Source organism: Diadema setosum, chromosome 5, assembly GCF_964275005.1.
Source record: "Diadema setosum chromosome 5, eeDiaSeto1, whole genome shotgun sequence".
NCBI classification, from domain to species: domain Eukaryota; kingdom Metazoa; phylum Echinodermata; class Echinoidea; order Diadematoida; family Diadematidae; genus Diadema; species Diadema setosum.
In genome coordinates, this window is record NC_092689.1 from 30,684,140 (window position 1) to 30,709,596 (window position 25,457).

Here is a 25,457-nt window from a genome sequence, read left to right on the forward strand (position 1 = left end):
TTCTAAAGTTTGGTATCAGAAAACCAAAGAGAAATTATATCTTTAACAGTTTTTCCAGAAGACTTTGTTTTTTCTTTTTCAGAATAATGAGCTTAGGTATGTCTAAGAGGCCCCTTTCATTTCTCAAAACCCTTAATACACTCTTCGTATTCAACTCTTAAAATCTTTTGAAAAGATATTGTTACAGTTTTGAAAGTTGCTGTTAGTCATGAATAGAATGTGTTGATAGAGCATGGTCAATTTCAGCTTAATCTGATAATCCCTTAATTGTTGTTGATAAAAAGTTTTCCATCCTTTTTTGTTGTCCCATTCACAACACAGGGCCTCACCGTGCAAGATTGAGCACTTGAATAGATCCTGTGCTTCAGAGACTCTTTGTCAGTACACACCTATTCAGAGTGTCTGCTATCTTTCTGTTATTTAGCTTATAGTTTGCTTTTTCAGAATCTGCTCGGTAAAAATCCATGTCTGATGACTTTTCGTTGGTTTTGTGATGCATGGTCACATATGTAGTGTCTAGATCTAACATTAATGAATGATAGAGCCATACCCCACTGCCAGGTTAGATTCCCCGAGTCGAACTGAGTAATGAATGTTGTGTGGATCATTCTGTCCCCTCTAGCGAGAGGTGAAATACTGCCCTTCAGATAGAACATTAAATGAAGGCTCTGTGTTTGAGTTATATATACAGTCACAAGTCACACACATTAGCATACAGATTTCACTTCATTTATCACAAAGAGCAGGGTGCTAACCCAGTGAAATGGTCCACTTACCTTCCCACACAACAAAAACAAGCTTCATATAAATGCTGACCATTTGTGGTTGAGTCAACAAACATATTGTAAGTTTGCAAAAATATTTAAGATTGAAGGAGGCAGAAAGAAGAAGAAGAAGAAGAAGAAGAAGGAGGAGGAGAAGGAGGAGGAGGAGGAGGAGGAGGATTCCAGTTGATTTTGTTTGATTATTGCAGTATGTCAAATGTTGCCTGAGACACTCAGTTCATACTTAATTTCCTTTTCTGTTTTTTTTTTTTGAACGGTAAAGATTAAAATGCCCTGGATGAGATATCTACTTGTTAAATGTTGGCAGTCTACTGTAAGAACCCTAGGAGAGCAACATAATAGCTAAGAAACTGGAAATTGTTTAATTAAGATGAAATATGTATCTAGAATATCTATGTAAAGCCCTAGACTTCCTAAAGTTAGTTAAAATGCTGAAATGTTGAAAGGGAAATTCCAAGGGGCTTGAATGTTTGTGGGGGTATAAATGCTCTATGTACTTGTGAGAACCCTAGTAAGTCTTGGTTAGTACTCAAGAAATTATGTCATTTAAATATCAGTTGCCTTTGGTGTCAGTAGTATGGTATTGACAGAATCTATTTACCAGTTTCTCATTAATATTTAATGTTGATTAGCTGAGAAGCAGGGATGCGTTTCAGACAGTGGTGTAAACCATTGCCACAATGATGTGTGGACCACTGGACCTTGCACGCAATGTACCTGCCAGGATGGGAATGAGATATGCACCAGTTTGGTCTGTGAGAGCGTTGTGACGACAAACACCAGCCGCTGCAAGTCACTGCCCCAGCCAGGGACATGCTGCCCTCGTGTGGTGTGCTCTGAGAGAAAGGATGCAACGGGTAAGATGCATAACATAAATGTCCCTCATCTTTCATCCTTGCTTATGTTTGTTTGTTTGTTTTTTACGCAAGCCATGATTGATGCATATGTTTGACAGCATGGGAAAGTAAGAAAGCATTCTCACTAAAGACAGTAATTTTTTTTTTAATAACTTGTAGACACATGAATGAAAATGATTCAAGTATAGTGTAAAAGTGGACATTTTCACAGTGTTGAAATTTTCACACATTTCGTGCAACCAGAAATCAGCCTGAAAATAAAAGCACACAAATATTTTTGCTTGCAATATGTTCCAGTAGTTCATGTCTTGATTCCATGGGAAACTTGTCTTGTAAACCCAGCCAAACATGAAAATTAATCTCAAAGCTCTCAGTAAACGTACAGTTAAAAGAGTACTTGGTACTTTTAGTTTGATATCTGCTTTTACAGTTAGTCTTCATGTAGACCATGATATTCAAAAAAGAGGTTTCATCATTGCTCCAAGCAGTAATCATAATGATTTTTTTTTTTCTTTTAAGCATTGATTAGAAAAGTTGATAATGTGTCAGAATGATTTTAGTAAATATCTGCACAGGAAGTGCTTGTCAAAAGGGACCAGCAAGAAACTTATCAGAATGTTTTTTTTTTTTTTTTTTCCTGTGAGAGTTTGTTCTAGCATGTCTAGCTATGTTTTAGTGCCACAGTAATGTGTTTGGGGTTATATGTTGATAGTTCTCTTGTCTGCTTGTAGTGTGCACTGACGACTCTGGGACTGTGCAGTTCAGTGGCAACAGGTGGCATGAAGATGCCTGCACAGTGTGCACCTGCGACAACGGCAGGGTCAAATGTCATGATCACAGTCACAGCTGCCCCACACTGCCTGACTCTTCATGTTACTTTGCTTTCATCGAAGGGCAGTGCTGCCCGGAAATCGTGTGCCCCAGGGTGGAAGGTTAGTGGAGATGCAAAATACATAGAACCACTTTCTTGTGGTCAGTTGTGCTCACATACATATTTTTCTCATTTTCCTGAGTCACTTGGTATGCCAACAGGGTATTCGATGTATGATACAGGATTATAAATGAAAAATGTTCACTCCATGATATCGTGACCAAAACTCTTCACTTTTCAAGAGTGCTTGGCTCCTAACTAAGCCATCAAATGACAATAGCAACTTTAGTACCAAACAAAAGCCATCATAGATAACTGGTGTTTATACATAATAGGAAGCAGCTCCTCTGATCCAACCTTGCCCAAGTTAAAACTAAGACACAAACATCCTCACATCATACCATTTTCCAACATAACTTTTTTTAATGAATTTACAAACACTGTGAAATTGGATTATTGATCCTGTATTGATTAGTACATATTCCAACACTTTGCTTTTGAACAAAGCTCACATATCATTATATAGACCTTCCAAATCAATGCAGTACCACTTGTAGTTGACTCAATAGTGTTTGATATAATCACACATTTTTCTCAGTAATCTTACTGTTGAATAATTGATATTTGCTTGTTGACTTTGTTGGGTTATTTTAGCAAGCAATAGAGGGTACATTGTCAACTTAAATCACTTGACATATTACACCCCTTCATTAGAATTTTGGCAAAAAAGGAATTTCTATGAGAAATACAAATCAAAACAACAAAGGCCATTGTGGGATTTGACTCTGAGTTGAAGAAAGATATTCTACATTAATGCAGTTTTTGCAATATGACCTTCTTTTTCAGCATTTGATCTTGGCTGTAACACCACGGATCCCTTCTGCCCATCGCAATGCGACAGTTGTACCTCTGGCACTAACAGAGCTCAGTGCCATCTTCCTATTGGAGATTGCTCCTTCAACCAGTCTCTGTGCTATGCTGTTAACCAGGATGATAGCGCTGTTAACCAGGATGATAGTGCTGGCAGATGCCCAGATGTAATCTGCAACAAAGGTGATTTTGTAGTTTGGTTTTTGAATACAGTGTATACCAAAAATATTTACCTCAATGCTCGTCCAGTTGTTAACCTTCTACAGTCTTCCCTTTCTCCTTTACCCCCAACTTATCAATAGCTCATCAGTCATTAAAATATCGGCATTGTAATGATACCAGATGTTAAAGGGCCTTTATTATTACTGTCTTGCAAGACAATAAAACAAGTGTTGTCTGTGTACTGACAATTTTTTGAATTTTCATTTTGTACTTGACATAACCTTTTTTGCAGTTAGAAACACTATTTTATGTTAATATTGTTCATAACAAACTGAAAACATCCAAAAAGTTTGTTCTGTTACTCCATAACAACAACAACAAAAATCCAGCTCAGTTGTATTTTGCATTAAGCTAAAATATGCAGCATAATTGCACTCAAAGCTTAACAACATAGCATGTTGAATACCCATTAACAAACACCTAGAGCAGTAAGGGGCATTACAAAGCTGTAGACTGTGGTACACGGATTTGTTACAAACTCTTTCATTCCTCATAATGGCTGCAGGAGAGGAGAACTTGTGTTACCATGGTGACGTGGTGCACTATTCAGGGGAGGCATGGTCAGAGGACAGCTGCACATCATGCCTCTGCGATGGAGGCATTGCCCTGTGCCGGGTGACAACATGTCCCCCGCTGCGGCCGGGATGTGAGGCAGTGTATGCAGAGGGAAAGTGCTGCCCCGATATCACCTGTGAGGATTCCTCCGGTAAGGAAAAGCAGCTAGCTTAATATGAAATTTGTACAATTTATGAAATATGTCCTCCCGCTAGTGTGCCTTCTCCATCAGTTTTTTTTTTTCTTCCAAATTTGTTTATCAAATCTTATTATGCATACCTAAGGAGAATATTAGTAATGCTTGAAATTTCTGACAAATAATTTTGTGGAAGATTTAAAAAAGTAAGTATTGCCATATCAGGCGACATGCAGAAGACAAAATGAAGTTCAAAGTTCTACCCATAATTGAGGTGTCCCAGAACGTCAACAGACTAGTGTATGTGGAGGAACTCACTATGTAATGTCTGTCCTTCTATTTTTGTTGGTTTTTGTTAGGTAACATGCATATGTATAGATGTTTGTGCATTGTTCATGTACAGGGCCCCATTTCATAAAAGTTGTTAGGATAGCAACTCTTGCTGGAATGGCAACTTTCAATAGTATTACAGCCAATCAGGAGCTGGATTCTTATCATTACCATGGCAATTGTCATTCCAGCAAAAGTTGCAATCGTATCAACTTTTTTTTTTTTTAATGAAATGAATCTGAGGTGAATTTCATTACAACAAAGTCCCTGTTTTTTCATTATGTAGAAATTTCATCATACACCTGATGGTGAGTGTACATCAAGATATTCAGATAAAAATTTTGGGACATGAATTTTACTTTGTTGTAGTGAAAATTTAGTCATAGCCATGTTTGTTATGACTGGAGTGCCATGTAAATATACATATACTGTATATTTTCCCTTTTTTTTTGGGGGGGGGGGGATTTTAATTGTACATTTGAAAATCTTGACATTATCTTTCACACTATGCTTAACAAAACAAGACAAAACTTTGGATAATATCTCAATGCTGTACATTGCCCAAAGCAAAAATCATGAAGAAAACGTGAAATAAATACCCTTCCTGTTGAGGGGCCATTACTGACATGGTGCTCAGGTGGATGTGTGTTATTCCCCCAGATGGCATATCCTGTTTGACTGGCGGAGAGGAGACGAGCGAGGGCAGCAGCTGGTACAGAGACCCGTGCACTCTGTGTGTGTGTCAGGAGGGAGTGGAGCACTGCTCCCAGATCCCCTGCCCCGACCTGCAGCCAACGGCTGGGTGCAAGCTGATGTCTATCCCCGGCCAGTGCTGCCCCATCAGAGCCTGCCGTGGGGATGGTAGGTTTACAGTGAAAGAGGCGAATAGTTGAATGTGTGCTCTTCTTTTTGATTGCCCCCCTCCACAATGTGTTGTAACCAGATGTATAAAGTGCAGATACAAATTTTATAACATTAATCTAATGGACTTTGTACTTTTTCATGTGCATCCATTCAATCTTTGTTGTGTATGATGTGCGCACATGCATACAATGTATGTGTAAGAGAGAGTGTTTGTTGTCTTTGTGGACCATCCACTAAGAACAATGAGTTTTGTTGTATTGCAGGAAAAAAAGAAAGATACAGATGAATCAAGTTTTTCTTACGTATTTTTACCTTCAATCCCACTATTCACATCATGTCTCTATTTTCTTCAGCTTCTTCAAGAATACTGACATTTTCTATCATTTTGAAAACAAAACAAAACTCTACCTGCTTTGGTCCAGTGTAATCTCAAAAGCTAGTATTGTAGGACAAGATGTATAATGCTCAGCTAGTGACTTTGTCCAATATGTGTATGGCAGTTTGAAACAAATATCAGATAAGAAATATGGAATGAACTTTGTCCATGAAAAGGATGCCTTTGCTGTCATGAGTAATTGTGTGTGGAAACAGTTTAATGCAACTTTTAGATACAGAAATCAAACACTATCAGTACAGATGCATGGAAAGTTCTTGCCGATGAATAGTCAGATTACCTCATCCCATAATCCTTATTTTGTTACCATGGTTTTCCTGTTAGGCTGAGACACATCTGGTGCACCTGAGTGGGCTTGCTAATCTAACACTAGGTCAAATTTGGACAAATTACTGTAAGCTGATGAAAAGCTTGACAAGTTACGCTGAGTGCCTTGGTAGGTAAATGGCAGGGTGCTACGTATTACTTGCCTGATTGCCCGGGGCAAGTGAAAAATCGCATTCGAGCAAGCGTTTTTAACAATGAGAACAAATGCTTGCCCGAATTGGGCGAGCAAAAAGTTTTGAAGCTTCCCTTTGTTCACGTATTCCCCCAACAAACCCACAAATTCAACCATACAATCCAGAAGCCCAAAGATAATGGCTGTTTAGTGATGCAACATATTTCATTTCAGCTACTTTCAAACACTCACATGAGGAAGCCTCAATGCAATGCAATGGCAACACTAAATATTTGATCGGACCAGGTTTATGTTGTGTTTAAACGTGCGACTCAAAGTCTGATGTTCGCTCAAATGACTGTGTTTCTTACACATGATTTTCTACATTATTTCCTTATATTTTGGACTTTCTTTTCGGACAAGTAAAATTTATACTCGGGCAAGTGTTTCGCAGCAAATTTGACAATCTGCTTGCTGACAGGGCAAGTGGTGAAATAAAGTTATTGTCTCCGCCGAACGAGTTCGAGCAGGGGACTATGAAACGGGCTCAGTACGTGTGTGTGTCCGTGTGTCCGTCCGTCTGTGCGTCCGTGTGTGATCAAAATGTTCAATTTGCTACTTCTCTGTCATTTATGAGCCAATTTTGATTCTGTTTGCTTTATATGATAGCACTACATGGGAGCTTTGAAACTTCTACACAGAATTTCAGTTGTGACCTTTGACCTTGACCTTTGACCTATATTGTACATTTTGCTTCAAAATGCTACTCCTTCGCCATTTCTAACCCGATTTCGATTCCGTTTGCTTTATGTAATGGCACTAGGTGAGGGCTTCAAAAATTCTACACAGAATTTTGACCTTTGACTTCTTTGACCTTTGACCTTGATTTTTGACCTATAATGTACATTGGCTACAAAATGCTACTCCTTCGCCATTTCTAACCCGATTTCGATTCCGTTTGTTTTATGTGATGGCACTAGGTGAGGGCTTCAAAACTTCTACACAGAATTTTGACCTTTGACTTCTTTGACCTTTGACCTTGATTTTTGACCTATATTGTACATTTTGCTACAAAATGCTACTCCTTCGCCATTTCTAACCCGATTTCGATTCCGTTTGCTTTATGTGATGGCACTAGGTGAGGGCTTCAAAACTTCTACACAGAATTTTGACCTTTGACTTCTTTGACCTTTGACCTTGATTTTTGACCTGCATTGTACATTTTGCTACAAAATGCTACTCCTTTGCCATTTCTAACCCAATTTCACTTCCGTTTGCTTTATGTGATGGCACTAGGTGAGGGCTTCAAAACTTCTACACAGAATTTTGACCCTTGACTTCTTTGACCTTTGACCTTGATTTTTGACCTATATTGTACATTGGCTACAAAATGCTACTCCTTCACCATTTCTAACCCGATTTTGATTCCGTTTGCTTTTTGTGATGCCACTAGGTGAGGGCTTCAAAACTTCTACACAGAATTTTGACCTTTGACCTTGATTTTTTTACCGATATTGTACATTTTGCTACTAAATGCTACTTCTGGCGGGGACATATTTTACGCACCGCATAATTTCTACTTTTCCTTGTATTGTATGTAGCACCCTGAATGGCTTAATTCAATGTCAGTGGTCTTTCAACTTCTCTCATTTGTAAAACAGATGAACTTTGCCTTCATGATGGTGTCACCATCCAGTCGGAAACAAGGCAGAATTTGCTGCTCCCAGCTCAGGCGCCACTCTCCCAGCTGAGCTACCGCCCGAAATATTGGTTGGAATCGGCCAGTTGCTCCTGTTTAAGCGGTGGTCTGTTCTGCACCAGACCTGCCTGCCCTGTGGTCAGGGAGAGATGTACTGAGGGAGGAAGAGAGTCCAGTCACACATGTCCAAGGGACTCCTGCCCAAGTGGTAATAGATTAATGCACTTTACCAGAGCAGAAATCCAAACTTCCTGTGTTTCAAAACTATTCAAAATGTTATTTGCTGTTCAATAAATCATTGTGAATTTGTGATGTGTTTGCCCCAAATTAAGCCGGTATATAAAAACAAGAGTAAGTACTAAAATGTGTACCACATACATTATTTTTACAAGTTACAGACAGAATCAGGTGTGAATTCCTGGAAGAGAATATTTACAATTAAGCAGATTGTAAAACTGAGCTCTTATTTCAGATTTTTATTTTTTTTTTGTTTTTTGTTTATTACCAAATCCCACCTCTCATATAATGAGTTCTTTGTACTTCAAAAGAAATGGGGAAAATTGGCTGAAGATTTCTTAATTTCTACTGCGACACATTTGATTCTATCACTCAAACCTCCATCAATGCAATACTCAGGCCTATGCTTTGTCTTCCATTAGGCACTATTGGTGATCAGCTACTTGTCAATATTTTTCAGTTGCCCTTGATACCACCTGCTAGCCTGTCTCATTACTTGCAGCCCTGAGAATCTGAAAAAAGGTATGCAAATAAACAGTCTAGGCTTTGTGCCCACAAAAACTGGCACCAACCTTCCTTAACTATTTTTGATATTGTTTTTTTTTTTTTTTTTTTTTTGGGGGGGGGGGGGGGAGGAGTGCCAACTGGAACAGAAAACCCCATGGCATTGTATACACTGTCCAAAGTCCCTGGCACAGGGATTAGAAAGGTGTCAATGTCCTGTATAGTCGTAAACATAGAAATTTGAAATACCTGGGGGGTATTTCATCAAGGGTTTTGTCAGATATTATTTCTTACAAACTGTTATGAGCTGCTGAAATCCTATATCTGATTTGCTAAGAGAGCAAATTTGTCTGGCAAATTCGTTGGACAAAATGCTTCATGAAATGCCCCCCTTAGTATGTATGCTATTTGATTTGACCATCACTCTCTGTCTGCTCTTTTCTTTGGTGCATTGTGTGGTGGATTTGTTTTGCAGAGAAGCCAGGAAGGTGTCCCAAAGTTCCACCAAAGGAGAGCGACCAGTGCACCAAGCACTGTGACCAGGATTCCGACTGCGAGGGCGCTCTGAAATGCTGCGGAGATGGCTGTACGATGAAATGTGCAGAGCCTGATCTATCCGGTGCAGGTAGGCCAGCCTGTGAGAGATAACCTCAAATGCTCCTGATGACCGTTTCTATCCCCTCCCTACCCCAACGCCCCCCCCCCCCCATCCCTGCAAAAAAAAAAAAAAAAGGACTGAAAAAGAAAACACACACAACACAAAACAAAAACCCAAGAAAGTTAGGGAAATTGAGAAGTGTGCATTTTTGGCTTAACCCCTTTTTTTTTAACCTGTTGAGGACAAGTCCCGAGTATACTCGGGCAAGTGTCTATAGGATGTAAAAATGTAGCACAATCAGTCCGTCCTCAACAGGTTAAGGGATTGTAATGGAATGTTCAAATAATTACATGTTACTCTACATTAATAGATTTAGATGTGTTTGAAAAAATCTCATCTACCTACTAGGCAAATGATCATGTTGAAAAAAAAAATCAATTTATCATGGACACTTCTAATGATTTCAATCTATTAAGTGGTCCTACTCTAGATACCGTTGCTGTTTCAGTGCCTTCAAGCTGCTGCGTTGACAACTATGGCTACCAGCGAGCCGAGGGTGATGTTTGGTATCACGACGTCTGCACCCAGTGCGCCTGTGTGGGTGCCCAGGTTGTGTGCAAGGAGCAAGAGTGCCCACGCCCACCACCCAACTGCCAACAGATGGAGCCCTATGATGACGAGTGCTGTGCGCCGATCGTCTGTCCCCAGACAACGGGTGAGTGAAGTAAGAGATCACGTTGTGGGTTCAGAATCAGGTAACTGGGTATAGACTCACGCATGATGAAGTGGCCAGTGTGTTCATATCTGTACCTGAAAGTAAAAGACTATTGTCAGATTTACCTTTATGAGGTACTCTTAAATGCAAAGAGTATACATTTGCAGAAAGCATACACATTCCTGGTAATGTAAGAGAGAAAAATATTGCTTTCATATTGATTAATCGTTGTACATGTACATTCGCATAATACATTTTTATAAAGCTATACATATACATGTACATAAATGGAGCCTTGTTATTTAACTCGGATATTTGTGAATACTGTTATATTAAATAATTACTGATAAATTTTCACACTTTTTGTACTATATAGGCATGTGTTTTACAATTTGCTTGGCAGTCTATGTATCTCTCTCTTTATATTCATATGTACTCACACACATTTAAACCAAGGACGCATACACACACACACACAAAAAAAAACAACAACGCATATATACATACATGTACATATCTCAAGCTTACATCAAGTCTTCTTCATTGTAGCATCCAATGGAACACCCAATGCTCCACTGTATGCATGTCATCTTCTTGGCTTTCTCTTTCTCCCTGTTTTTGTTTGGCCTCATCATGTTCTTTTTTTTTTTTTTTTTTGCAGAGCGCAGCTGCAACCAACAGACCTACTCCATTTCGTCGGGTTCCATCTGGTACCCGGACACATGTCAGACGTGCCAATGCGACAGCGGCCACGAGAACTGCACCTTTTACCAGTGTCTGACCACCCCACAGGAGGGATGCATCTATCGTCTGGTGCACAACAGGTGCTGTCCGGAGAAGCTCTGCGTACCTGGTAAGATGTGAGAGGGGCTATAGAGTTGAGCATTGACCTTTTTTGGCCAAAATCCCATGAATGTGCAGTCTTGGAAATAACCAGCAGCCAACGCATCAGGGCAAAATCTTAATTGATGATTCTGATAGCGCATTATGAAATATCAGTTGATCTCAACCACTTATCATTTATCTAGACAGAAATGTATCACGGTATGCTTTTTTTGTTGTTATGGTGCATCAAAAAACAAAACAAAACAACAACTGCATCACTAACATGTGGTGCTTGTTAGAACGTCAATAAATTTTTGATGGGAAAGAATTTTTAAATGGTTACTTGTACAACAGGCTAAAATGTTGATCCTTGGGCTTTGATTGAAGAAAAAGTTGTAGTGATGATATTGTAATGTATACCCTTGTCTCAAACCAGTGGACAGCTGTCGGCTCCAAGATGAAGTGCACCTGAACGGGGAGCAGTGGTACCAGTCTCCGTGTGAGGTGTGCGTCTGCCTGGAAGGCAGGGTGAGCTGCCGCACCCTGCACTGTCCCTCGGCGACTCACAACAGGACAGAGTGCTCCGAGTCTGGGCGGAGAGACGGCGGTGGTGGTGGTGGTGGGAGCAGCACCGATGGTGGACAGAGTGCCTGCTGTGCAGATCTGTCCTGCCAGAGAGATGGTAGCTGTCTTTTATTATGATTGATCTGATATCTATTGAATTTGAATTATGGATCATTCTCCTACCCCCTTCCCCTCCCCAGCATTTGTAGCACAGTATTAATGAGGGCAGATTGGATGATGCCTACGTGTGTGCAATGCAGAGTGAAGATGTTCCTGTTGTCATAGTAACAGTACTAGACTGTGAATGCAACCATACAGAGTTAAAGGACATTGGTATGTGTTTGACAAGCCTCTTTTTCTGAAATGAAAGTGTACTGTTCACATTTGTAACTCTTGTGTATTCTTTCAATCGTGGCTCTTTCCAAATGAAGCAACGTCAAAAGAGAGGTCTCAAGTTTGTACACCAGGAGTGCCACTGTGTAACAGACACAGCGCATTTGAAGGCTCCATCATCAACATTATTATTCGTAGAAGTGGATTGTCAATTTCAGATACTTCCCTTATGTGATGTATTAGCATCCTTGTTAGTGGAAATTGCAATTTGTGAGTTTGTTGAAAAAATAGATAACAAGATGCTGATGCTATCTTTTGTTTGACTCTACAGTGTCAGTGGACAGCGTGGGATTCTGCCTCCACGACAGCATAGAAAGAGTTGTGGGAGACATCTGGTTCACTGATCCATGCACCTCCTGCTCCTGCCTACCGTCTGGGGCTGTCACCTGCGTCACCATGTCATGCCCCCCTCTGGTGGTGGGGCAGGCGTGTCGCGCTGCCCCCGTCCAGGGCCAGTGCTGCCCCCAGGTTGTGTGCCACGGTGGTGAGTGGCCCACATAATGACTGTATTTCTCCATAGTGTGCTGTGCAATGTTTGACTTCAAACAGGAGTCAGGTAAAGCTTGACAAATCAAAATTTTTTATGTGACAAAAAGAATATCTCTGAGATGAGATTTGTACCACATAAAAGAGCCAGTGATAAGTTGTACAGTGCAATCCCGCCATAACAAACACAGTTATAATAAAATTCTCGCTACAAGAAGTAAAAAGTCAGGTCCCCAAATTATTATCTATATGTAATTATATACTTTGTTGTTCGGCTATGACAAAATTTCTATGATTTATAATAAAAGAAAACTGCCAGTCCTTGAGGACTTCGTCATAATAGGAGTCGCCTGTATTCCAATCTGTTTGGTCATGGCTCAGAATTTCAAACAGAATTAATTGTTGGAAAATGTTGCAACCACCTGTGTGCATTCGTTCCTTTGAGATAACATAGTTTTGGCAACAAACATATGTGCAATACCTTTGTGACAGAAAGATCTCTTCGCTGCATTATTCACTGAGCAACACATACACTGGTAGGCCTCCCTGCCAACTAGCACAGGTTTCCTAACAGTTGTCCATTTGTCACTTCAGTGGAAGTCTCATTTCTATTACTTTTCCTTAGGAGATGGCTGTGCCATAATTTCATATTGGTGTTTTGTTTTGTTTTTTCAAAAAAATCAGATTTACCAAGGTTTCCTTTTTTTTCTGTGTGTTTGTGCAGGGGGGGGGGGGGGAGGTGTAGAGGGTTTGATAATTATTCTAAAGCAAGTAAAACCAGTTTGGCAACTTATATACAATGGACAATGTGAATGTTCATGTTAGGGCTTGTAAAGATCATGCTCAATTTAGGCTGTTGAAGATCCTTGCGCCTAACACCGATCCCTCGTGTGCTCAAAGTCCACAGTTGCATGTCCAGTGGCATCGAGCACCTCAATGGTGAGGTGTGGCAGGAAGACAGCTGCACCACCTGTCTGTGTCACAACGCGCAGATCACCTGCACCCACCACGTCTGCCCCGTCCCCGAGCCCAACTGCCGCTACTCCAGCAAGCCTCCGCCCCTGGGACAGTGCTGTAGGGAAGTGGTGTGCATGCCAGTAGCAGGTAGGACCATATCCCATCTTCTGTACCAGAGGATTACCTCAAGGAGTCTGCGATAAAGATCAAGCAGCCATTGGATGTGGGGGGGGGGGGGGGCTCCTTGATTTGTTTCATAAAGAATTATTGCCTTTTTTGTCCTTAAAAAGATAATGACATAAATTGATCTTTGTGTTGAAAAAGTAAAGTGATTATGTACAGCTGTACTTACATGCAATCATTGGAAACTATAGTAGAAAAAGGTTCAGATTATGTGTCAAAACATTAATATTTCTATGATGTTGCAAGATACAGATATTAAACCAAATGAAATCAGGTAAATCGGATTAGATCAGATCATATCAGATCAGATCAAAGAGAGAGAGCTTACAGTAAGTCATCAGTAGCACACCTCTTCATACCACCTCATCACCACTTGACTTTGCAAAATAAACCACTGTGATCTCCTCACATTTCACCCATTATAAGAAGATGACTTTGGTATTGTTAGAAACACATTATCTTTACACCTACAGTACTGTACATACCTCATTCTTCGGTCCAAACCTCGAATCAAGGCTGTGGTTGTAGTTATTTGCATGATATAACTTTCCTGTCCATGTTGTTCTTGATGGCTCAAGTTGCCAGTAGTTGTCAGTAAAAACATTTACATGTAGGGGGAGTCTTAAGTGATCTTGTGCTGAAACTGGTAAAAGAAATTGTGTGTCTCACACATTTTCATTTCTGGCTCATTTGTCATATGGAAAAGTTGCAAGATCTATTTCAGATAGACTTTATAGTATTGAAAACCTTACAGGCAGTGCATATCTTCTACTGTATCTCATTAGATAGCAGATTCTTGAGATGAGATACGATAATATTGTGCCCCAATTGCTGGTGGCTGAAATGTCTTTTAACTTGTTTTATTTATTTATTTTTTTTTTCTTTATAGCTCAACTAAACCAAAGGCTCCAATAATTCATGTATAGATAAAGCTATTGCAATGTCCATCGGTAAAGTTTCCAACTTGTTTCATGCATAAACTTTTTACATTGATCTGAATTTGATCAAATGGCTCAAGGGGGCAAGGGACTACAAAGCCCCTATGAGAAAATCTTTAACTCTTAACGTGCCATGGTCGCCGATCGGCGACTAACAAGTGAGAAAAGCATTGATCATTTAAGTTCTTGTGGTACAGTAATGTGTTGCACAAAGAAACTGCCAATGATATGTAGTGGTAGCTGATTAGCATAGCCATCGTTTCCACTATAAATATGAGCATGCTTACATTGGAAAATTTTTAGTAAATACATGATTATTCAGCTAGATGTATTTTTTTCGCGTCGGGGAAAATTCCGCAGCGCACCCTCTGCGAGATGTGTATGATTCAAAAGTCTCATTGGTAAACCACATGTGTGTATGCTATAGAATCTGCGTGTATTGTCTATGCGATTCCAGTCGCATTGTTCCGCTTGGATGCTGTTCTGCGGGAAGCTGCTTTGATTTTGTCCCTCAAAGAGGGTCAGCTTTCCTTTGTCGGTCAAGTCTTTCATCCTTTTGTTTTGGTGAACGTCACTCATCGTCCCCATGCTAGCATAGGAATTGCGCGCAGACAAAGACCTGCCGATTTCAATAGTACCCCCACTCGCAGTCTGCTTAGACAAAAGTTGGATTAGTAGGCTCTTCCTACTCAAGTGGACAAAAGACACTCTTCCAGGGCCCGGGACAATTCTCCATATCGCATATAGCTATAAAAGAACCAACATTGGCGGCGCACTAATTTAATCGGCGTATTTTGGAGCGATTTGCAGTCAACCCCACCGCCGGTTGCAGCTATCGCTCCGCGCGCTATTATGCATGCATGCACGCTGCGTGCAGCGGCGTGGCTAGTGTCCCACACACTTATTCATCACTTTCGTTGCATTAACACATATGTATACTTACTCGTATTTCGTCTGACCCGATTGAGTCTTATTTCCCTGCAAATTCACCGAATTGGAGAATCAACAGTGAGAATTTTGTGTAGATATCACACTTACGCTTCTTGATTCTTTCATATGTCCAACCACAGTCAGTGAGTAGATATGCGTAAACATCACTAATACGAACGGGTGGTAACTGTTTCAAGTCCCTAGTCCATGTCACTGCTTTCCCGTTGAGGTCACGAACTGAGCCGTCCGCTGTAGTCACTCTGCGCCGCTTCCTCTCGGAGGCTGCGTGGTCGCACTCCTCCAAAACCGGATAAACTTTTGCGGCTTTTTTGGCGAGATTTTCTAACTCAAATTGTCATTTTCCAGTGCAAGGCACACCCCTTTCGACAAGATATTTCTTCAGTTGAGGAACTGTCATGTTGTTGAATCTTTCGCGATCATCCATGATTAATAGATTTTAGAAAGACACTCGCTGAAAAGGTAAAATTTGCGTGACCGATGTTGAGCAGATGCTACCGATGCAAGTGAAACTGTGCGTTGGCGTGCAGTGCATTGCGGTGCAGTGCATTGCGTACGTAACGCGTTGGCGATAACCGAAAGTTAAGCTGACTGCATAAAAGCCAGGATGTTGATTGCGCAATGCATTCTGGGACGATATTTTGCTATATGCGATATGAAGAATTACTTTAGTTTCAAATACAGGATCTGGGACTAAAGGACTCAGATTTGGGAATGAATTACTGAGGCAGAAAAAGAAATTGCTAGACAAAATATACTGCTAGTATCTTTGGAATCATACAATTCTAGAAGGCAATTTTGTTATCATTTGAAAGAGGAGATGTTGCTCTAAAACTTTCTCACAGAGTCAAGGGAGCGTTCTATTGAAGAAAAAACACGACTGACCTTTTTTTTTTTCCATACTACACAAAAGTTTTTGATGATTTTTTTGATGTATCAGTTATTTCTGCAATATTTCAGGTTCAGATAGATATTATGGCAAACTGACTACATGACATGAAAGAACAAACATTTCTTGATATATGTTGTGTAGAACTCAATTCAAAACAGTCGATAGTTTCAGAGATATGGCGGTTTTAAATTTCATTGTCAGTCCAGTTTCGAAACGTTCTGACATTAGGTAAAAACCTCTGGTACGTTAGGGGTTTTGGACCTGGCACATTAAGAGTTAAAGAAATCTTTTATTTGACAAGAAATGCTCTGAGCAAATACATTAGCGAGAATGCTTCCAAGTTCATTTCTAGCAAATCTAGCAGTTCCCTTTTGGGACCAGGACCAACTTGGAGGCCAGTTTTCACTTTGTGATCATATTTTAGAAAACACATGATCAAATTTAACACAACTTACAGGTATTATTGCCAGTGTGAAAGCATAAACAAATGGACACCATGCCCCCTGGAAGCCCCCCATAAATCCCCAAGTTTGCAATACTCAGACCTTCTTAGGTAAGAGTGCATAGATGTGTGGAAGGCAAACTTGCCATACTTGGGTGAATGCTCGACACGCTGGGTCTCCTGTTAACTGCTGACATCATACTCTCCCCTTGACGCCGAACTTCATCAGCGCCATCGTGCCGTGAGAGCCCCATTTCGGACAAGTTCTACCTCAGCGGTGAGGTGTGGATCCACGACGTCTGCACCATTGCCCAGTGCGATAACGGGGCCGTGATCACCAAGCGTGACCGGTGCCCTGATGTGAGCCCTTCTCACGGATGCTTCTTGGTCGCCGTCCAGGGGGAGTGCTGTCCCCATATTGACTGCAGCCGAGGTAAAGCACGCAACCTTTCCACCATAGCTTGCAAAGAAATGTTCATTAGTCACGTTCACTTTAAAATATAAGTTGATGATTTTTCAAAGTCATATGAAGGTGGAATAATTTTTTTTTTCTTTTTGTACAAAGACATAGCAATATACTGTAAAATCTGGATAGTGAAGGGTTGAGACATTTTAATGCACATCATCAATTACTTAACTGCCATGAGTTATATACTCATTTATGCATTTATTCATTCATTGATGCAGGCAAGCCAGGACAGTGCCCACTACAGAGCACACACCATGTCCAGTCCTCTGGCCTCGATACCTGCCTTCATGATGCCGACTGTCCGGGGAGCAAGAAGTGTTGCCACGATGGCACCAGTTTCTCCTGCTCCAACCCTCTGACCATTGGTAATGGCGATATTTTGACTTCCTCATTTACATCTTAAGAACACTTTGGAGAGAGATAATTTCTTACTCCTTAGGTGCATTCACATTGGGAGTTCCTTTCTACATCAAATTTTTGTTTATGTGCCCTTGTAGCACAAAATGGCAAAAATTGTTGAATCACAGTGTATGCTGGATTTTGAAAGAAGAGATTCTCAGCCGTACAATAGTGTACATCTCATGGATTTAAAGGACAAGTTCACCTTCAGTAACATAAGGATTGAGAGAATATAGCAATATTAGTAGAACACATCACTGAAAGTTTGAGGAAAATCGGACAATCCGTTCAAAAGTTATGAATTTTTGAAGTTTTTGTGCAGTCACCGCTGGATGGGGAGACTACTGCAGTGTATGATGTCACATGCGTATAACAATATAAGGAAAATATAAAGAGAATTTCACAAGATTTCATCTTTTGAAAAAAGTACACATTCCCTTGACTCGTTACTGACATACACGTGTATGTTATGGGTAATATTATTCCCATTGTCTTTAGAAAGAGGCAAGTCAAGTGCTCTTTTATTGTGCGAAAAAAGTGAAAATATGTTGAATTTTCTTTACATTTTCTTTATGCTGTTGTACTCATATGACATCACGAGCCTTAGTAGTCTCCTCATCCAGCGGTTCCAACGCAACAATTTTAAAAATTCTTAACTTTTGCATCGACTGTCCAATTTTCCTCAAACTTTCATTGATGTGTTCTACTAATATTGCTGCATTCTCTCAATCCTTATGTTTATGAAGGTGAACTTGTCCTTTAAGACTTTGTTGACTGACTAATGTTAAGTGATAGAAAATGTAATCTCTGGGAATGCTATGATTGAGTAAAATGGCTTCAAAGTACACAACTCACTCTAAATCCTTTGGGTGCTCTGAGTGCTGATTTGTGCAGACACCCAATAGCATTATGCACACTGTGCCAAGTCCCTGCCAACAGAAAGGGTTAATGTGTGCAGGGCAAAATCAAGGATTTAAAAATCTGCAGCAGCTGCTATGAAGGGAGTTGATCTTATCACCCTGAAACTCTGTATTCTTACAAAAACAAAACAAAAAAGAATCTGTTTGCAATTGCGTAGTATCGTTTACTCAACTTTAAAAAAAAAATGTATTTGTTGAGGTTTTGTGAACACTTTCATGTGCCCCGTGGGCAGAAAATGGAGAAAATCTACATCGTGTAAAAAAAAAGTGTAGATTCAACTGATCAGATGTCAAAATAAACAGAACTCTCACACTTGATAACATTCTAGGGAACTGTTTGCATATTGGCCTTCTGCTATCTCTCCGTAGATCACCAGGGCCAGTGTCCACCCATCCTTCTGAGCAAGCTACCGCTGGTCCAGGCTTGCACCATGAGCTGCTACTCGGACCAGGACTGCTCGCCCGTCGAGAAGTGCTGCATGTCCAAGGGCTGCGGCATGGCCTGCGTGCGGCCGATCATCCTCCACAACGCCCGCCCCGCCTCCAACTTCTCCAGCCAGATCGGTGCCCTCCTGCAGAACCTCGTGGGCAGTTACTCGACAGGCAAGTTCAGTAAGTGGTTTTGTGGGTGGGGGTGCGGAAGAGACGAGGCGAGTTCAGCATATATATATATATACCCAGGAACGGCCAACTCTCCCCCCTTGACGCACTTCAAATGTTTTCCTTCATCCATTCATTCACATCCATCATGTATTTGAAAAAAAGAAGAAGAAAACATACATTTACCATTCAGAGTGTCACTGTAGACAAGAATCACACATCTTAGTGTATAGATATCATGTTTGTACCTTCTGTATTTTATCACCGTTCATGTCAATCATATATTCATATTTTATGTGTATTAATGTTCTGTGTATTCTATGTATTTATGCACTCAGTGTGTACATGCATGTTCTGTACTTCAAATTATGTGACAATATATGTATTGTGTAGCATAGAGAAAATGTGCATTTAACAATAACTTCTAAGACAGTTAATGTGACACTTGTCATATTCGACTGGGATTTTTTACATCAAGAAGATATTGGTATAGTTCTACAAGAGAACCAGTTTGTAACCTTGCAGATGCAACCTCCAAAAGATTAGGGTAGTGCTGATCCACATACAAAGGGTAATAGAAGTTTCAATCAATTACTTTTTCTAACCTTTTCTTGTTTTATCATTTTATCCCGTCAATATATTCATGCCAAGATATGTATTCACATTATGAAATATAATACATATGTATAAATTATATATGATTCAGAATCATGTGTTCACCACACTTTATTTTTCAATTTCTTTTTCTAACCTTCTCTTGATTTATCATTTTATCCCGTCAATATATTCATGCCAAGATATGCATTCACATTATGAAATATAATACATATGTATAAATTATGTATGATTCAGAATCATGTGTTTACCACACTTTATTTTTCAATTCTGAAATGGTTACTCCAATCTAAGCTTCTTGAGTAGCTACACATTCTTGGAAAGTGTTTATAGAATCATATACTGGGTAGATATTGAACAATTATAAACATGGCAAATATGCAAAAACTTCTGTAATATGGATGCTGTTGCATGTCATGCAAAAGTTTGCCCAACAATAATGTATTTTTTAAAGGGTGTTTGTGATACATATTATTGTCAATGTCGTATTTGTCATACATTGTACCTCTATACTTGTGATGGATTCTATTTGTTGTTCCACACCAAAAGTTTTTCACATTTAAATGGAGAAAAGAGCCCTATGTACTTGAAAGTCAGTATCATGACTTGATTGCTATCTACCATCATCTCCCTTCTATTGCAGTTCACTCTTGTATTTTCTCCAGGGCAGGAAATGACAGTGCATATTCTCAGAAAGAAATGACCGTATGTTATGATTATGTTTGTGCATTTGTTGTTCCACATCATTGTCTTGTTGGTTCTTTTCTGGGCCAGGCTGGTTTTGGCAATTAGGCGACATCATAATTGTAAAATTTTTATGCCAGAGCACTTTCAAGGTACATTTAAGTTAGTGTGTAGATATGTCCAGGCTGTCTACATATGTCCAATAACCATAATCAATGAGGAAACATTTATATGTAACATCTGAAATGTGTGCCATGTTTGATGAGAGTGACAAGTTTATCACATTCAGTGCAATGATTATATGTGACCTGTCACTTAAAAGGTCTAATAAACTGAACAGGCAATAATTTTTGTTCTCAATTTTCCAGACTCTGAGCTTCAAACGTTACACATTTCCCCCTGTAGTTCCCAAATCCTGGCAAAAAGAAATAACTAAAGAAGTGCCCTAGGATGTGCCCCCAGGCTGACCATTGGGCAAGGCCCAGGTACTCAAAACTTGAGGGGGGGGGGGGGGTTGATGTCCAGGAGGCTTTCAGGAATCCCTGAATTTCAAGATTTTAAAGATAATTTGCCTCAGGTAGAATACCAAGGCTAAGGCTATGCTTAGTGCAACGCTCAGGTGAGTGCTAGACCTGCAGGTCTCGTGTTTAACAATGTTTGTTTACTTTTTTAGCCAAATCATCCTGTTCGCAGTTTTCTACACTGTTATGGCTGTAATTTTCAATAACAGGGTAACACAAGTGACACATTACTGATGCATACCATGATTTATGAATCATTATTCCATATTTTGATATCTCTTCCTCCCCCTGTCACTGTGGCGGAACAGAAAAGAGTGGGCAGTGCCCGACGTATGGCGAAAGTCAATATTCACAGCGCCCTCTGGTGGCCCAGTGCATATTTGATTACGACTGTCCAGGAAACGACAAGTGTTGCCCAGTGGCGGGTTTCAAGATGTGCTTATTGCCACACTTAGAAGGTACTACAGCGTTAACTTTGAAATGCTTTTCATGAAGTGTTTGACGGTAATCGTGCACAGAATTAGTTTATAACTTCACTGTTCTCTCACAGTAGTAGCGCCGGAATATTTTGATGTTCAAAGGAAGCATGTCAGATGTCAGTAAGATGTTTATTCTTTTGTAGCCAGTAATCAAGACTAGTTGTTTTTTTTTAATTTTTTTTATAGAGAGACTACTTCACTAGTGGTGCTCAATTCAGAATTTCTTCTCAGAGAATTACAATGACAATGCCTTAATTCACCACTAGACTTACTCAAAATTAGAAATTTCTGCTTTACAGCACACTCTGAATCATGTAATGTACAATTAAGGTGGTAATAGATAAAGATGAGAATGCATTTATAAGTATATTTTTAAGCTCTAGTTTGCAAGCACATACCTTTCTTTCAATCCTTTTAGACACTAAATACTGATGATATACACACTGTATATTCAAACATTGCTTCCTAGTAGATAATAATTGTGTCCTCTTTCAAGATATCCAAAGACGAAACCTTCCATATCAGGGCCACACTGAGGTGATTCCTTTGCCTTTAACTCTTTATGTGCCACATTCGCACGGCCGACTCGGTCGACAGCGTGCCAACTTAACATATTCTGCTCAAATGCACAAACCCGCCAAAACCGGTCGACAAATCGCCAAATGCCACAGAACAATGAAAGCGTTTCTCGTGATTCCTTTCCTCTCATATTTAGCTTGCATTTTATGTGGTAATTGGCTATTAATCGGTGTTCCCTGCTGGATATGCGTGTAAATTCTAAGTTTCTACCACTGTTTTGTGTGCAAAAGTCAGGCCTTTACTGTAATGTAGCTACTGGTCATTTGAAAGAAAATGAAAATCATAGATTTGACATGCAAATTACATCAAAGCAAAGCTTGGCATTTTCTGTACAACTCTGCGCACTACATGACCAGCTCAACATAAATTTTTCAAAGTTACATACATTTGAAAAGCAAAATGTTTTCTCAAAGTATGACTACCTAGGTGTCTCGGAATAATGTGGCACTCAGGGGGTTTCTAGCATGGCACATAAAGAGTTAAGAGAAGAGGAATTCTGAGCAAATCAAAACCACTCACCTGAAAGTTGGCTATCCTCCTCTCGCTCTCCATACAGAGAGAAGTGGCCACTGTCCCCTCATGCGGTTCACTGGCTTGGGATGCCCGGCCCGCCAGACGGAATGCCTCGTGGACCAAGACTGCCCCTTGGCCCGGAAGTGCTGCTTTGATGGCTGCTCCAACCAATGTCTGCCCATCGCCAGGGCCCATGAAGGTTAGATCGATAAGTGGTCCGACCTGGGGGGCATTTCATGAAGCATTTTGTTGACTAATTTGCTCTCAGCCAATCAGATGCATGGATTTCAATAGCTTATAACAGTTTGTCAGAAAAAAAAAATATCTGACAAAATGCATCATGAAATGCCCCCTGACCTCTGGCATCTGGAAAACTATAGATTGATTGAGAGTTAAACGGTGCAAGAGAGAATATGAAATGTATGTTGGACAGCTTTCCCCATTTTTATACAGACATACACTTGTGCATGTATGAAAGCTTCATTTGACACGGGGTTGGGATGTGCCAGGAAGATGAAAAAAAAGAAACCCTAAACAGTACAATGTGTGGTGTGTGTGAGTGTGTGTATTGTGAGATAAAGTTAGCAGCAGTAGGCTCAAAATCTTTTTGAGAAGAGCACATGTAGCTCACCATAAAAGAGCCAAAACCGTACAAAACTGGAGCATTTGTGTGTGTGTGTATGTGTGTGTGTGTGTGTGAAGAAAGAAACATTAAAGGACAATTTCTATACAGTTTATTGTAAACCATTTTCCAAATTGTTTTTTTTTTTATACATTAGATATCTTAGGAAGCAAGCTCCTCAAGAAAAAGGAAAATAATTACTTTATATGTGTCTTTTTTTTAAGAGTATTAGTATACGTGAGATTAATTTTTCATATACAATTGATACATCTTTACCTATGTAAGGAATCTTCAGTAAACTGTGATTTGTGTGATGTAATTATGTAGATGTACAAGTGTGTGCATTTGTAAGCTTTGACAATGATACATCTACCGATGCATTCTGGCAGCCATTATCAGTGCCAATCTGTATTTTCAAAGTATTTCTGAAAGAAGAAGAAGAAAAAACTTTTACAACTGCATGTACCTTTGCCATATTGACATACACCGTCAGAGGTAGATATGAACTTATTCATGGGCAGATACCCATGTAGAGTTGTGATTTCAACATCACATGTTCACCAATGTTCACATGAATATATCAGTGACTACTATTCAATCCAACTCTGTTTAAATCTAAATCAGGGTTTTATTCTCAAGTGCTTACCCATTAACCCTTTGTATACCATGTTCAAATGCCAAAACCTGTAGATGACGTGCTAAATTTGTATATTTGCATAAGGGCACAACCACACACAAGCCAGTCGATAAATTGCAATATGCCACAGTACATTAAAAGGGTCACGTGTAATTTAATCCCTCACATACAGTGTATATAGCTTGATGTGCGTAGTGACTGAATAGCGATGTTCTATAAAAAAATTTTCAAATAAATTCTGATTTCCTATCAAGATTGTGTCATCAACATGTCATGCTTCCCGGGCCTACAAAACACAGTGTATGTGTAATTATGACCAAGAATACAATTTTGCAGTCTGCTTTGGGATTATGTTTTGAATACTGGCATTTTGCAAGAAAAGTAGCCAGGGCTTTGTTGTAAAATATACACCACAGCAAAGCTTGCAGTTTTTCACTACAATTTTGCTGTACTGCATTTCTAGCATACACTCTTCCGTTGAAAGTTACAAGGCTTTGGAAAACAGGTGAATAGTTTCCCAAAAGTGCTCCTGTGTTGAGGGCTCAGAATGATGCAGCACACAGGCTTACACCGTGGCATACAAAGAATTAAGGAATAAACTCTGCCGAAGCACAAGATCCAAACAGAACTTGTGGAACTTCGTGAAAAGCGCCCTCTGGTCTTTTCATGTAACCTGTAGATGCGCCCTGCAGGGACATCTCAGAGACATGTGGTCGCACCTGCTCCCACGGCTACGCCACCAACACCCTGCAGTGTGAGATCTGCCGGTGCAGCAGGCGGTGCCACACCCAACTGAGCAAGTGCCCCCTCGACTGCCCCCATGGCTACGCCACGGACCGGGTGGGGTGCAAGATGTGCCATTGCAAACGAGCAGGTGAGGTGATCTATCGTAACTCTTCATGGCCGAAAGTAAAACTGTCATCTGAGATGGCTGCAGCGTTTCCAGTCAGTAATTCTGTGATAATGAAGGTATTTTAGTGTATTCAAGCATTTTTGTTATATTGGGGGGGGGGGGGGGGGGGGGGTCATGGAGTGATGTGAAAACTTGAACCCTGTTTGTTGCTTGCAGATAGAATAGCAGATGGACACGGAGTGAACATCTCAATATGAAATTCATGAATGCAATGTTTTCTTTACCTCAGTAAAGGCTTTAGTCCCAGAGAAGAAGAGCTATTTGTGTTTACATGAATGACATTGAAAACTTCTGAAAACTTTTTTTTTTTCTCGGACAAGTTTCTGTTACTCCCCATTTGACTTTTCCATTTCATGACTTAAAAACAAACCTCTCTTGTACCTCTATGGTACATGTATTTAGATTATGTGTGGTTTTCAAGAAAAAACCATGCCAGTTTTCAATGTAAAAAAAAGAGAGAAAAAACAAGAGAAGTGTATGCAAACAGTGCGGCATAGGGTTTAAGCTTTGTTGATACGTGGAGTGCTGTGACATTATATCTTAGTCTTATGGGGGGGGGGGGGGGAGGGGGAGGGTACCTTTTATATTAGTTTTGTTATATCCATCCACTGGTTCCAGGATATTAAAGCAACACACCAAATATTAAAGCAACACACCGAATATTAAAGAAACACACTCTGTGGCTCAATGCCACCAGAACTGTTGACCTCTAGGTCTGTTCCTGTGTGGATCACAATTACAGTTCTCTCTTGATAACTACTTAACAAGAATGTTATTTTCTTGAACTTCTATGAGTGGAGGC

The 25,457-nt window shown here is 40.1% G+C and overlaps 1 protein-coding gene across 1 annotated transcript in view; it reads left to right on the forward strand.

Moving 5' to 3' along the window:
• Nucleotides 1–3,251: 3,251 nt before the first annotated feature.
• LOC140228833 (uncharacterized) overlaps nucleotides 3,252–25,457 on the forward strand; it is a 39,504-nt gene continuing 17,298 nt past the window's right edge. Inside the window, exons 1-17 of the mRNA XM_072309106.1 lie at nucleotides 3,252–3,285; nucleotides 3,360–3,566; nucleotides 4,111–4,311; nucleotides 5,287–5,487; nucleotides 7,985–8,230; nucleotides 9,239–9,388; nucleotides 9,870–10,076; nucleotides 10,738–10,929; nucleotides 11,338–11,583; nucleotides 12,130–12,342; nucleotides 13,245–13,448; nucleotides 16,934–17,137; nucleotides 17,392–17,538; nucleotides 18,862–19,104; nucleotides 21,221–21,370; nucleotides 22,527–22,682; nucleotides 24,422–24,616. Coding sequence (XP_072165207.1) covers nucleotides 3,252–3,285; nucleotides 3,360–3,566; nucleotides 4,111–4,311; nucleotides 5,287–5,487; nucleotides 7,985–8,230; nucleotides 9,239–9,388; nucleotides 9,870–10,076; nucleotides 10,738–10,929; nucleotides 11,338–11,583; nucleotides 12,130–12,342; nucleotides 13,245–13,448; nucleotides 16,934–17,137; nucleotides 17,392–17,538; nucleotides 18,862–19,104; nucleotides 21,221–21,370; nucleotides 22,527–22,682; nucleotides 24,422–24,616 — 3,196 coding nt within the window. The remainder of the gene's footprint in view (nucleotides 3,286–3,359; nucleotides 3,567–4,110; nucleotides 4,312–5,286; nucleotides 5,488–7,984; nucleotides 8,231–9,238; nucleotides 9,389–9,869; nucleotides 10,077–10,737; nucleotides 10,930–11,337; nucleotides 11,584–12,129; nucleotides 12,343–13,244; nucleotides 13,449–16,933; nucleotides 17,138–17,391; nucleotides 17,539–18,861; nucleotides 19,105–21,220; nucleotides 21,371–22,526; nucleotides 22,683–24,421; nucleotides 24,617–25,457) is intronic.